Raw genomic sequence first — 15,229 nt, 5'->3', positions numbered from 1 at the left:
GTAGCTTCTTTGGTGTAATAGCTTTGCTGGGCTAATTGACTTGAACAGTTGAATTGCTCCAAAAAAAAAAAAAAAAAAAGCCACATGGTTTTGATTAATGAGCCCAGTAATAAATCATTAATCTTTTTAGCTCATGAGTGATAGGAACAGTATTCTCTTCCCTCTACCTCCATGGTATATTTCTAGATTCTCTTACTCATATAGTGGCTACATTTTAAGGATCTCATCATCAGCTTAATATGTGCATTTTCACATAGTTTAATATAATAGTGACTAAGTCTATACCTATGAGGAACTCAGTGGAACAGATTCTAAATAGCAATATTTTTTTTTATGAACACAACTCACTTTTAATTAGGAACCATCGTCTTGAAATATCCTAATTTTCTCTTTTTCTATAATTTAATAATAATTACAGAAATAATAGTGGGTTACTAAGCTCCTATATATGTGGCATGCTACTAAATTTTTAGTTTATTATATCATTGAAACCTCACAATAACACTCCGAGGTTATTAGTATTGATATTTTTATTTTAAAGTTCAGAAAATTTGCTGAGAAATGTTAATAACTAGTTAATGCTACAGAACTAACTGATTAATGTCAGAGTCACCATGTCATTATCTGTTCACAGATTATTCCCACCCAATGTTTTTTGGAGGTTTATGAATGAAATTATTTTATTGAAATTAAAATATATAAATAGTTGAGCTCAAACTGAAATGTTTGGTTATCTTAGGGCTTAACATATTCCGGGAGATTTTATATTTCAAGAATTATTTTTTTATGTTCATCATGTAGCTGAGACACCACGTAGAAATAATTTAGATAGTCTAATCACGATTTTGAGAGAACTAGAATTTCAAGTGATAGGTTAGAAGAGCATGGCAGATGTTTACATTCTTGGCTGTACTAATGAGTTAGCTAAAGAAAAATAGTTCTTTATTATTGAAATTTAGTTGTAAACTCTCCACTAGGCTCAACTCTCTAAGGCAGGCAAGAATCATTGGCCTATCCTGTTTGTGTCCTTAGGATTTAGCTCAATGGCTGGCATATACTGGAACATTAAATGTTTAGTGAGTGAATAAATAAGTGAATGATCAAAAATATGTGGATGATCCATTTAATAAATAAGTGGATGTCAAAAATAAGTGGATGATCTATTTAGTAAAGTGCCTTGAGTCAAGATATGTAAATCAACAAGTGATTTGGACTTGGATTAGTGTTGTGACTCTAAGTGCCTTCAATTTTTCAAGTGTACCAGCTTACTAAGCCACAGGTTTTCTAGAGATAGAACTGAGCAGAAAACAGATGTATGCATTCCGTTTTCATTGATCTTCTAGGCAGTCTTGGTGAAACCATTTAACTCATCATTGGACTACATTACAAATAAAACTTATCTCTTTCCCACTTATGAGTTTTAAGAAAATTATACTTCATATATGTGCTAAATAAAAGCTGATGATGATTATAGAAGTCACTGTTTTAAAAGACAAAATGGTTTACCTCATTCGAACACTTAACCCACTGTTGTACCTCCTCTTTGAAGTTTCTCTGCCAGGGTCATAATGTTAACATAAGAAATGGAGGCACTGAAGTAGCACCTAGCCAGGTTCCTCCCAGCCACCCCCTGCATTCTTGCATTGATAAATCATTTTTTATTGTGCGATACACACTCACACACACACACACACACACACATTTTCTCTAAAATAATGTTAAGGATCATAGATCACCAAATGTTTTGCAGCCTATTCTGCTCTCTTTGGAAAGACAAGGATTTAAACCTAGGATGTGCCATCCTTCACAGAGACTGTCAACATTCTAAAGCACAGCCGAATTTATTTTTCTTTAAAAAAGTACTGGTGTAGAGCTGACTGTTTTCTGTTCCTCAATAGCATGTGTAATAAGCTTGGCTTTACAAAGCCGGTTTTCCATGAAATTGACATTGGACAATTTAGAAATAAAAGTAGACTAAAGCAAAACCACAATGCAAGAGCAACATTTTATGTACAGAGCTGTGGATATTCACTTTCTATACAGTAAACATACATTTTTAAATGTATTCTTATGTAATAGACATTAGAAGAAAACTAGCCAGGTATATTTTTCTTAATAACTTGTGACATTTTATTGCTCCAACCTTGTAAGTAAGACTTAACTTTGGACTTTCTTTTGTTATATCACTCCCTCAGTGTGATTAAATGATTTCCATTCTTAGAAAGGTGGATTGTGCTGCCTGGTGGGTTTATACATTGAACACCCATAGGAATCTATACCTCTCAGAAAAAGTTGAGACAAACATTAAGTATACTGTGCTGAGTTTGAAATCTTAGGCCTATGATTCAGATAGATTGTGATTTGAATTTTAGCTGCATTTGTTAATAGTTATGTGACTTTGGGCAATTACCTTGCTTTCTTACATGTAAGATGAGGGCATTAATTCTATCTACCTTGAGTTGTTTTAAGGAATAATTAATTTAAATAATTTTAAAGCATTGTGCTTGGCACATAGTAAGCTTAAAATAAATATTAGATAATATCGTACTATAAAATGGTAATCATATGAAGTCCAACAAATAATTTATGTGACTTGATTGTAATAATCCTATGTAGCAATGGTTATATTAGTATAAATAGAGCCCATGTGATATTTGAGACATACTTATACAAAAAATTTTTATTTATAGGAAATTCAAATTTAACAGGGTGTCATATTTTATCAGGCTGCTCTAATTTCGTGAGACATAGGGTTTGCCCCATGAGCTCTGTTGCACAATTCCAAGAGTCATCATTTGTGCTGTGCTCTCGGGGTGTCATTTAGGTACAATATAATGGAAATGGTTGCCCTTGAGTGGAACTCTATGTCCTTAACATCTTTCACATCCCAGTGACCCATTTGTGTGTGTATGCCAGATATACATGTGGCCTCAGCAAGTCTAAGCTGTCATGTTTTAGGCAGAAGATACAAAAATGGTCTGCATCTGTTGTTCTCTACTTGTATGTGTTGTGGTGATTATTCCAGAAGAAACGAATAACGTACCATAATAAACTCATGACTATATTTATGCCATTCCATAATTCCAGTTGTAGAAAGGAAAATCATGGTCATTATCAACAAATCAGGTGACAATTTTCTATCCGAGAGTTCGCAGCAGGCTGATAAAATAGATATTTATGGAGAAGCCCTTCAGAGAAGTGAATTAGACTGAGAAAATGTGGTGCGATTTGTTTACAATATTGAGTAGTTCTCTATAGTTTTGTTTCCTGTTCTCATTTTTGACTGTCAGGACCTGAGTACAAGACCATACATATTTGTGATATAGTAATATATTACAATAAAACTATAGAGAGATCTCAATATTGTAAAATGTTAATTTAGCATTTTCTCACAGGAGAAACCATCACATCAGGGCTGATAACTGGTGATACTGAGCTCGAGTTCATGAGGTGCATGTGGAGGGAGAAGTCAAGGAAAGCCAGGAGTCCAATCTGGCCACCTGTTCCAGGACCACAGGTAATGCAAATTCAGTCATAAAGACTCAAGAGGCTCATTTAATCATTCACTGCTCATCTCAACTTGAGGCTACGCGATTGATCTAGAAGTAAAAGCTGATCCCAGCCTTAAAGAACAGCACAGATGACTGGTGGCTAAGGTTGGCCCAAGCACCGAATATGCTTTCACAGTCAGGCCTCTGCTGAGTTTGTTATCCAGAATTAAACCCTCCGATTGAACTTGAGGTCATGCGCTCCAATTGCCAATGCTGTGCTTAGGTTCAATCTGAAATAATTAAATGCTTCTCTTAAAATGTGTGTTTCTTAGGGAAATTGTTCTTATTTATTTATTTATTTTTTTAAGGAAGTCATTCTTACAGGTGCCTTGGGAGGAAAAAGTGATAGGCAGCCTCCTCTAACCATCACCACGAGAAACTAGGGAAAGAGAAATCACCCTCTTTTTTAGTGGAGAGAGAAGGCAATTGAAAACACAGGGCAGCCCTCATCGCTGCTTAGAAAATGGGACAGAGGACATGTTTATTAGGCATCATTTAGGGGTGAAAGCCTGCCTCTTGGCAGTCTTTCTTTACTTTTCCCTTTACTCTTTAATGCATTACCTCAGTGTATGCTTCTGGATCACCTATCTTAGGGGAAGATTGTGCTTCTCATTTTCAAAGGCCATGACTGTGTGGCTAGGGGATGCAGTAGACCTAGTGTGAAGGTCAGAGCTGAACCTGTGTCATTTTTTCATAACAATACAGATTCGACAAAATTAACACATTGTATTAGAATTCTTTAGAAAAAAATATATGCATTAATTTATTCTATGAAATCTGCTCATACAATTATGGAGACTGACAAATCCTAAGATCTGTAGTCAGCAAGCCTGAGACCCAGAAAGAGCCAATGTTTCAGTTTGTGTCCAAAGGCAGAAAAAAAAGTCCCTGATTGCACACCATTAGGCAGGAGGAATTCTCTCTTAACTCAGGAAAGGATCAACTTTTTGGTCTATACATGCCTTCAACTGATTAGGTGAGGCCCGCTCACATTAAAGAAGGCAATCAGCTTTACTCGGTCTACTGATTCAGATGTTTAACTCATCCAGAAAACAGTTACATCCAGAATAATGTTTGACCATCTGTCTGGGCACTCTTTGGCCTAGTCAAGTTGGCAGATGAAATTAACCATCATACACATATATGATACTTAAACAAATATTTCTATAATGGTAAGCTTATTCCAGGTCTCATCTCAAGGTGCTCTAACTCCATAGCCATGTGTCAAACATGCTGGCAATATTGCTAGAAGGGTGAGAACATCTTAGTGCAAAGTTAGTGTTAAACTAGTTTTAAAACTTTGATGGCTTTCGGCTTGTTAGTACAGGAGGCTCTAACACCCTGCTACTGTTTTCAAGATGAGAGAGAACATTTAGTTTTTATTATTATTAATTTTTAAATTGCTAAAACATTTAAAATAGACTATTCCATTAAAAACAAAAAACAAAAAAACAATTGCTCCTTTGTCTCCCCACTGATTTTCTTTTCTACACGTAATATCCAATAATAGCAATATTTATAGGCAATCTCAAATTGGTATAGTGTAGTATGAAGACTACTAGATCAAGAATCAAAAAAAAAATTTATTTATAATATCATTTATTTACTTACCAGCAGTGTGACCTTGATAACCCTTTTACAATATCAGAACCAACCTTCTCAATTGTAGAATAGAAATAATAACTCCTGCCCTTTCTACCTCATAGAGTTATTATAAAGGACCATTTGAAAGAAAATAACACTAAAACACATTGAATATCATAAAACTCACTCTATGTAAGATAATAATATTATTATCTTCAGTCTATATGAACATCCCTTTTAATGTATTTTTAAATATTATACTCACATGTTTGTGTTTTGTCACCACTACTCAGGATATTTCATCTTGAAATGGCTTTACCCATTTTTGAACCCATCTAATAGTTCAAAAATGACTATAAATTGGCTACACATAATTTTGTGATTAAAAAACACTTGATAGTATATAAAATAAGCAAAAAATTAATAACAATAAGACCCATAGAGAATTATATTTTGGTGGAAAAAAATAGGAATATAGTTTCCTAAAATAGATAAAGTTTGTTCTACCAAATGGTACTTGTTTGTAATGTAATAAGCACAGAAATTGAGAGTAAGCATAAAAAAACCTTTTATAACAATTTTGTATTAACATAACATTTAATCTCAATGTAATTTTGGTCTCTTGAATGTAATCATAAAAAATTAAAACTTGCATTTTGCATATTTTTAAATTTTACTTTATTTTCTATTAATTTTTGTTTATTATATTTTACAAATCTTGGTCCATGACAGATTGAAAATGGTCCCCACTCCAAGTAACTTGAGAAATATTTCTCGAAAGTATCTGATGCCAGCAACTACTTCCTGAATATTTCAATATAGTTTTGCCAATCCTGAGTGTTATCAGATTGTTTTCAAATTTTTTCTACTACCTTTCTCAGAATCACATGTATATAATAGCCATAATGCATATCCAAAAAACGCAGCCCCAGACATAACCTTTGATTTAGATATGAGCAATGACTTTTTATCCTCCATTTGCTCAGCTACCTTGAAATGTTATGAAGTTCTGAAGTTGTTTTAAACTGTTAAAAAGCAAATGTCAATAAATCTTATTTTGACAGTTTACATACACACAAAAAAAAAATCAAGAAAGGTCCAGTCATTTTGGAAAAATGACTTATTCTTAAATGAAATGACTTATCTCTGTTCCCATTAACAATGTAGAAGGTATTTTTCTAACTTTTCCACCACTTTTTGACAAAACTAAGTAATAAATCAAGAAATCCCAATACAGATGGAAAAATATAGAAACAGACCAAAATGGGTGAGTTACTTATGGTGTCAATTAAATAAAATGGGTGTGTGAATTGTCATATACTTTTGTAAAGTATATGTATACTGCAGAGTATTCATTCAGTTACTACGTGTAAAATGCTGGCTAAGGCTAGGAACTTTTTTTTCCCCCATAGCCTTAACTGAGTAGCTAAAGCTAATTGGTAAATAAGCAAAAGTGAACAAAACAAGGAGTTCTGAGATATTTATTTGTGTCTGTACTAATATTCCTTTGGACCACAAACTGCTGTCTATTATTCATTGGATTTTAAAAGCAACAGCAGTGTCATGAAGTGGTAAGAACACTGGACCAGGTATAAAAGGACATGGGTTCTATTTCTAGTGTGTTACTAATTAGCTGGGCAACCTTGAGAAAGTCATACCCACTCCTCTAACTTCTGTTTTTTTTCCATCTGTTAAATGATCAGATTGGATAAGATGACCCCTTAGATTCATTCTGGAGCTGAATCATCATAGATTTCACTAAGTTAAAAAAAAAAAAAAAGATTTTTAAAGTTCTTTAAGATTGCAGTGATCATATGAGAATTTTTTTCTGAAAAGTTAATAGGAAAGTGCTCTTTGGTTCATAGTGTTCAAGAATCTTTTGAAAGTCATCATCTATTTACATAAACCTGATATATAAATAAAATTGAAAGTAAAAATATAAATACATGTATTATTCTAAAGTTCACTCTATGCAAAAATTAAAATTTATTGTCAAGTCAACAAATATATTCAAAACTAATACTGCATTTCAAAGGACAGAGTTACTTAATAAATAACACTTGCCCAATGCTATTTTTTTCTGTGAATACAAATTAAAGAATGACACTGTCCAATGCTTTATTGTCTCTGTGAATACAAATTAAGGAGTTGGCCTTACTGTTTGAATTTGGATTCAGAAAATAGCTTGCTGGGAAATCCCTTATGTACTAAGCTCTTTGTGTTTATTGCAAACCATTTTGAGAAGCTGCAATGCATTCTACACTTGGGGAATTTAGAAATGGATTTTAATCAGGACAAACTGGTGCACTGCTGCCTAGAGAAAAAGAAAAAAATCTGTACAGTACCCTGGAATAGGGTGGTTGGTTGCTTATAGCTATTTAGCTTGATCAAAGACCTAGGAGTGCAGAATGTTGGGCAAATTCTATTCACAGGACTGCCGTGTGTTGTTGCCCACTCTTTGAGAAGCTCTGGGTTAACACAGAAACTCCCAAGCTATGGGACATGTATCTATCTCTCATGGAACATGAGTTAATAGAGATGTGCAGGATCCAGAAATCATTAAGAAAGTTGTTCTTAATTCTTTCTCAATTCTGAGTCTTCTCAGGAAAAAGACTGTCTGGTGCTAGTGTGTTTCTCACACCTATTTTAATTACGAACCTCATTTGTAATTAAGAGAGAGTCAACCATGAGGGTCAAAGCCTTCTGTAAACAAATCGTTTTCTAGTACAATTTAATAACATGGATTTGTTCTCTATTTCACAGTAGCCTGTTTATGCCAAGCAATATGGCTTTTTAGTTAGCTTAGTTTATCTTTTGAAACTAATTGACTTAAGCCCAAAGGTATGTTGATTTAAAGAAAAATTTTTTGTAAATGAAATAATAGTACATGGCTGGCAAAATTTTCTAAAATGATATCCAAATGGTTGAAGCTTGAGAAACATCAAGCTAGTGGAAAGTACACTGAGTGAAAGATAGGAAACTTGGTCGATAAATATAATTCTAATCCCATCTCTAATTATTGAATTGTCCTTGGACAAGATGATGAATCATCCACACTTCCACTTCCTCATTATCCAAAAACTATAATGACATTTGCCCAGCTACCTTTGGAGTAACGATCTGAAGATTAAAATCAAATAATGAGTAGTGAATAATATAAATGTGAAAGTTGTATGTGCATAAGATTTGTTATTATGTATCTGAAACATCACGTTTTCTTTTTTTCACCACCCCAGAAAATAAACAAACAAAACAAAAAAAAAAACAAAAATATGATCATGACGGATTTAAGAAAAAATCTCTTTTTTCACCTTTTCGGATCCATGCTGTTTATTGATGGGGTGTGTGTGTGTGTGTGTGTGTGTGTGTGTATTGTGTGTGTGTAGAGAAGAGAGAGAGAAGAGGGCTGACTACATTTGTACATTTTCTACATTTACACCAATTCCTAAATACTAAAGCCATGTTGTCTTTTTCTGATTGATTATGTTTATTTTTACTATTTTGCAAGATGCTAAAAATGCTTTATAACTAAACTATGTTTAAAAAACGAACCTAATAATAAATCTTTTTCATCTCAAAGCATAATAAAAATATAAGGACCTATCTGAATATTTAGAGCTGTTAAAAATAATGGAGATTAGTTTTATTCCAAAATTGTTTCTTGACCTGAAATAATATTTGAAATTTTGCTTATCGTACTTTTTACCATGCTTAAAATGTCAGATTTTCTACAAAATATGATATCTCTTCACAAAAGATATTTTGTTACACATTGTCATTTCTTATAGACTTCAGGATTTCTTTTCTCTAATTTAATTTCGCTTATCCTGAAGTTGTTGTTTTGGTTAAAATATAGTGGTTCAATGAAATATCTAATATATTTTATTGTTAAGAATAATTAATTATGTCAGATATATGGCTGTTTTATTTTGAGATATACATACAACTAAGTACCAATTTATTAATCCATTGCATGAAATAGAGAACATTTATACACATAGAATTAATGCTAACAATTGTTTGATTTCCATTCTATTAAGCAAAGTTCATGTAAGCACTATTGCTGCTGGATTAGAAAATGCATATAAATATTTGCATATAAATATTTATGTATGCTTTATGGCAACAAGTCTCAAACTTGAGCAGTCATCGGAATCACTTGGCGGGCTTTTCAAAACACAGATTACTTGGCCCACCCTCAAGTTTCTGATTCAGTAGTTCTGGGTGGGGCCTACTAGTTTGCATTTCTGCATTTCAGAACTTGCACTTCTGGCAAGTTCCCCAGTGATGCTGAGGCTGATGATGCTGTTCTAGGACCATAATTTTTGTTCCCATTAGTCTAGAGGGAGACAGTATAGCAGGACAGTGAAGCCCATGTACTTTTGTGATACCTCCATATTTTAGCCTTGGTTTTGACATTTATGAGGTATAACTTGGGCAAGATAGGGATCAATTTTGCCATCTATAAAACAGTAACAATTGTATTTATTGGGATTATTGAACGAAATATTAAATGTTTAAAACAATGCCTAGCATGTTATGAGTACTCACCGAATGCAACATTATAACTAGTGGCAATGGTAGATAGATTGGTAATAGTAGAAGTAGTGGTTAGTGGTAATAGAGAAGAATATACATATTTACCTTAGTTCAATTGCAATAAATGTTTATTAGTCTTTTCTAAGGAAGGCTGGCAGAAAGATGGGTTTTCATCGATGATATTGTTTCTATGAAAAACATCTGGCAAGGAAAGATTCAGTTAAAGGAAGTAGTGTCATAGTGGAAGAACTTTCAAGATGGTGCTGGAAATTGGAGACTAGATTGCAGTTTAATCAAAAGTTTATCCATTTGTGCAACACGTTTCTCAATATTTAGAACTGACTGCATTTGTTTCTTTCCTTTCCTTAGCAACAAGAACAAGATCCAACAAACCTATACATCTCTAATCTCCCCATTTCGATGGATGAGCAGGAACTTGAAAATATGCTGAAACCCTTTGGACATGTCATTTCCACAAGAATACTAAGAGATGCTAATGGAGTCAGCAGAGGTGTCGGCTTTGCCAGGTAAAACATTTGCGCTGTATAAAACTTTCCTTTTAATTCCATTCCTTTCTAGGGCCCAAAGCAGTAGAATTAAAAAAAAAAAAAAAAAGCACTTTATCAAACTAATTCTCCATCTCTTTGCTTCAAGCCAAAAAATTCCAATGTAATTATAAATATGTTTTGCTTGCTAAAATATATACATAGAATGTTTATATGTATCTAGAGTCATAACGATATGCCTACTGAGTCTTTAGTCTTCTCTATGCCTATAGATCAACAAAATCAGATGCTTCCAATTCTGCTAGGGATAACAAATACCCAGTACCCCAAAGCTAAAGAGCCCATGTGGTGAACAATGCATCCAAATGGTTTTTCATTGATTTCTGAAGATTGAGATGATAGACTTTCTCAGTTAGCATAAGAGAAATGAGAAGAAATATAGAGAAATAGGAGTTCTTGGAAAGTCCTAAGGAACACGGAAATATAAGGGGAGGTCAAGGGGGCATTTGCATTTAAGAGGACCTGGCTGTGTGTTTTTGCTATTTTACTCAACAGAAAAAAAAAGCAGATTGTACTTTTTTCATTGTCAGAAAAGGAAAAACGGCTTTCCCTTTTAACTTTAAGGGAATGTTTACAAAAGAGCGTCTCAGCCAGGAACAGAGTTAAAATAGTTGTACCTGCTGTGCTTTCATGAGAAACAAAGCTCAAGAAACCACAGAGAAAAAGAAACTGCTCAATGACAAACAAGAAAAGTAAAAGCTGTGTCTCCATGGCTTGGTGTGTTTATGTGTCTCCAGCTGACTTAACATGGACGAATGTATGGCTGTTCGTGTCATCAAGAGGTCAGTCCATTGCAGACAGGTGTGTCCATCTATGATGAATCTTGCCATCACTTGGGAAACCATTCCAAACCAACGTCTGTTAACCCACTTTTGAAAGATAACAAACCGGAATGTCAATGTTAACTGATTTCTAACTTGATTTCCTAGAGGTCATGGGCAGTGTCTTAAAATTCTTTATATTCCCCACAATGTTCAATACATAGTAGACTGGTAGACATATACAAGATACGTGTTTGATTATTTTGAAGAGAAATAGGCAGAATGAAGAAAATTTTCCTGATGTGAATGTATGCATGAAGCATACATTGTTAATTGTTGATTTTCATGGTTAAGGCAGAGCTCACTGTACCACCCGGGTCTCTGAAATTTGCCAGTGTGGACATTCTTGGATAGTGTAGGACCCTAGATTGGAAGTCTGACCAATATTATGCTTCACTTCACACAGCATGCACATTCCTTTGGTTTTTCCCTTACCTCTCACTCCCGCAAAATCTCTGACGAATTGTTTTTCTCTTTCGTTTGTACTCCTGCTGAGAAAAGAACATATTTCAAATCAAGAGAACACATTTTCTAAGAAAATCTATGGTGATTTATTTTTTTAAAACAAAGAATTTTTGGTACAAAGTATATTCGTTTTCTAGAACTGCCATAACAAAATACAACAGACTAGGTGGCTTAAACAACAGAAATTCATTTTTTCACAATTCTAGAGGCTAGAAGTTTAAGATTATGATGTCATTAGGTTTGGTTTCCTCTGAGGCCTTTCTCCTGGGCTTGTAGATGGCTTGTCTTCTCCTCGTGTCTTCAGTTGGTCTTCCCTTTGTGTTCGAGTCCTAATCTCTTTTCAAAAGAAGATTGGACTAGGACCCACACGTATAACCTCATATTAATTTAATTAATTTAATTTAATATAAACCCCTTTAAAGGCCCCATCATCTCCAAATACAGTCACATTCTGAGGCATTAGGAGTTAGGATTCCATCATATAAATTTGAGAGTCGGGAGAGTACAATTTAGCTCATAACATAAAAATTGGGCTATTCATTTCTCTCATCTGTATCTTCTCTGTACACTTTGAGTTTGCTTAAAATAAATGTTCTTCTTAAGTGTAGAACCAACTAATGCACATTGTAAGTGGCAAAATGATAATCATGTGCTATCATGAAAGAGTAAAACCTATGAATTTTTTTTCCTTTAGGAACTAAATAAGGATAAGAATTTTAAATTATTATTTCATGTCTGTTCTGAATGCAGCCTCTCACTCCTTCAGTTCATTTTGAATAAAAACTACAAGTGATTCTTTAAAAATGCAAATCTGATCATGTCAGGCGCTTGCTGACTTCCTTTCCATATGGCCTGAATAACTGGATTTACAGACCTCCCAGACATCATTATCCCTGATATTGCTCATCTTCCTGGCCTTCTGTCTTCCTGCCTCGTGTCCTAGACATAAGCTGTCCTTCTTGACTGTTATACATGAATCTTTCCCTGGTTTCTGCCTATTCATCCCTCAGATATCCCCTTAAGTGTCTCTTCTTCAAAGAAACCTTCACTGACCTTTAACTCCAGCCTTCAGACAGTTAGATGCTCTTCTGTAGCTCCTGTCAAAGTTGTGTTTTTTAAATAAAATTTATTACAGTCTTAATGAAGTCGCTATTTAATTTCTGTCTTCACCTACTGGATTGCACATTTATTTAAGTCAAATTTTCTTTTTTGTTGTTAAAGGGATGGATGGGTGAGAGGTAGATTGCATAATTATCTTTCTAAGAAGTTCCTGAATGACTAAACTCCAAGAAATGGTTTTTTAAAACTTTGAGCTTTGGACATGAATTTTTAGTCACATTCCAATATTGAAACTTAGGTCTTTAAATCATGCATTTTCCAGTGTCAGGAAGTGGCATGTGAATTGAAAAGGAAAACCTAGGTTCAAGTTGAGCCCATGATTTTTTTTTATGCCTAAGAAAGCAAAAGAATATGAATCTGCTTTTCTTCTAAGAAGCCAAAAAAATGATGCAGAATTAGTATTTCATTCTCCCTGTATCTTAGACCTGAAATTCCAAGGAACAGAATCCTACATGATTTATCAACAACACGGAGTGAGAAAATGATTTTGACTATTTCATATGTAAATAGATCTGCTCAAATTCCTACTTCCTCACACTTTAACATTTGATTTGCATTTTCTCAGTGATGGCTATTGCTTTAACTTGATCATTCACAAATTAACTCTTACACAAGTTTCCTGCTTTTAAAAATGCCATCTTTTTTTTCCACTCGGCCTTTCTCATGGAGAGCTCCCCTTCTGAACGACAAAACAGAGATGATTGCAGCCACTATTTTCTCAAATCTCTGAAGGATAGTTACATAGCTAGTGAGAGAAGTTAATGGATTACATGCAATGGATGCTTTGGGACAGTGGTTCTCAAAGTAGAATTTCTAGGAAAGCAGCCCCAATATTGCTTGGGAATTTGTAGAAATGCAAATTTTTGAGCCCCACTTCAGCAGTGGGATGGGGGAGGAACAGGTAGGGTACAGCAATCTATGTTTTAAAAAGCACTTTAGGTGTCTTTGATGCTGTCCAAAATTTGAGAAACATTGCCTTAGGGCATAAGACTTGTTCTCAGAATCATCTGAAGGGCCTGCAAAAATCAATTGCTAGTCCTCATTCTTAGAGATTTTTTCAAATGAAAGTGATTCCTGTTACTGCCTCAATTACACTGTACCACTTTCTCAAAGTATACCAATCACGAAGCTATCTCTCTTTCTGTTCCTCAAGGGTAGGGGCGATGCCATATTCTTCTTCATATTTGTCCTGGCACCTAGAATCGTGTCTGACACGTAATTGATCCTCACTAAATTTTTTATTATGAATAAATTAAATCTCTTTAAGTTTTTGTTTTTGTTTGTTTGTTGACTATAGCAGTATATAGGGAGATAGCACTTGACGATAAGCTAATTTTGAAATCGGTGTCCTGGAATAATAGAGAAAACTATGGTAGTATCAGCCCACAAATTGTTTCTTCCTCTAAAAGTTCACATTGTCATAGGCACTGTTAAAAGAAATGCTTATTCAATTGGGAGAGCAGCCATCCTATAATTGTGCCTAGTAAATTGTACATATCTCTTGAATTTACGACTACCCCATTTCATGAAACCTAAGTAATTTTTTCATCAGGCTTCATTTTGAATATTACCATTAGTCACTTCTAACCACCTGATGTGGTCCTTGATTCATATGTAAGAGATCCTAAAATTGTTTCGACTAGAAAGAAAACTCCTATTCTTATTTTACTCTCAAGCTATACCTTAATATTCTTTGATAACCATCTCTTCAAAGTAAAGGTAGTATCTTCATTTTATATTTAAAACGCTGAACTTCAAAGCATTGATTTGAATGCCAATAAGGTGCACAGACAACACAATTACAGGCTTTTCAGAGTTCCAGAAGCACCAGATAGTGTCTGAAATTACAGACATTTTATTTTATTTTATTTTTTTTACTCTCTTGTAATTTAAACCAATTTTGTAAGATCCACCACCCTCCAGGCAGCATTTTATAGCCAAGTCATAAACCTCTAAAAACAGAAGTTTATGGTGGGAATGCTGACAGTCAGACAGTCAGACCCACTACTGCAGAGCTAATGGGTGCCAACAGCCTACCTTGCCTTCCAGAGTGAGGATCAGAGCATAAATCAGCTCAAGTATGGAGGGACATGACTGTGTGTTCGTGTTATCCATTTCCCATTCCCAGAAACATGAGACCGTTTGTCTAACAAAAATCACATTGAAAGAGTGTTATGAGAGGCCGGTAAAGAATGACCCAAAGTGGAGAAGGGATGGGGGAAGTGGGGTAAGCATTCACAATTAATCCGGCTTCAACATCTGGGAACACAGACCCACTTTAAGAAATGCATTTACTGTCCCCTGGTGAGCTAAAGAGCGTGAGAGACTGCTAAGCACACAGACCTTTGTATTTTGTAGTATTTTCCACCCCTCTTCAGTACCTTTAATTTGATTCTCATGGAGTTTTGTTTGAATGACTTTTAACACACGGGAAGCCCTGTGTCCTACTTCTCCCTACCAAATGAGCAAGTTTGCTAAATAATTGCAGTTCTTCTTTCTTTATACGAAGGAAAAAATTAATCATGGTTATAGGCAGACAAATATCAGCCTAATTAGTAAAACTCAAGCAAATTAAATATATTCT

General features: G+C 34.4%; 1 protein-coding gene across 1 annotated transcript in view; it reads left to right on the top strand.

Annotated features, from left to right (window-relative positions):
* The window catches only part of RBMS3 (RNA binding motif single stranded interacting protein 3), a 264,594-nt gene that overhangs the window by 26,376 nt on the left and 222,989 nt on the right, over nucleotides 1-15,229 (top strand). Inside the window, exons 2-3 of the mRNA XM_039843482.1 lie at nucleotides 3,396-3,517; nucleotides 10,044-10,201. Coding sequence (XP_039699416.1) covers nucleotides 3,446-3,517; nucleotides 10,044-10,201 — 230 coding nt within the window. The 5' untranslated portion in view covers nucleotides 3,396-3,445. The remainder of the gene's footprint in view (nucleotides 1-3,395; nucleotides 3,518-10,043; nucleotides 10,202-15,229) is intronic.

This window comes from Pteropus medius, unplaced genomic scaffold (assembly GCF_902729225.1).
Source record: "Pteropus medius unplaced genomic scaffold, Ma_sr-lr_union100, whole genome shotgun sequence".
In the NCBI taxonomy this organism is placed as follows: Eukaryota; Metazoa; Chordata; class Mammalia; order Chiroptera; family Pteropodidae; genus Pteropus; species Pteropus medius.
This window is presented reverse-complemented; position numbering and strand designations above follow the sequence as displayed.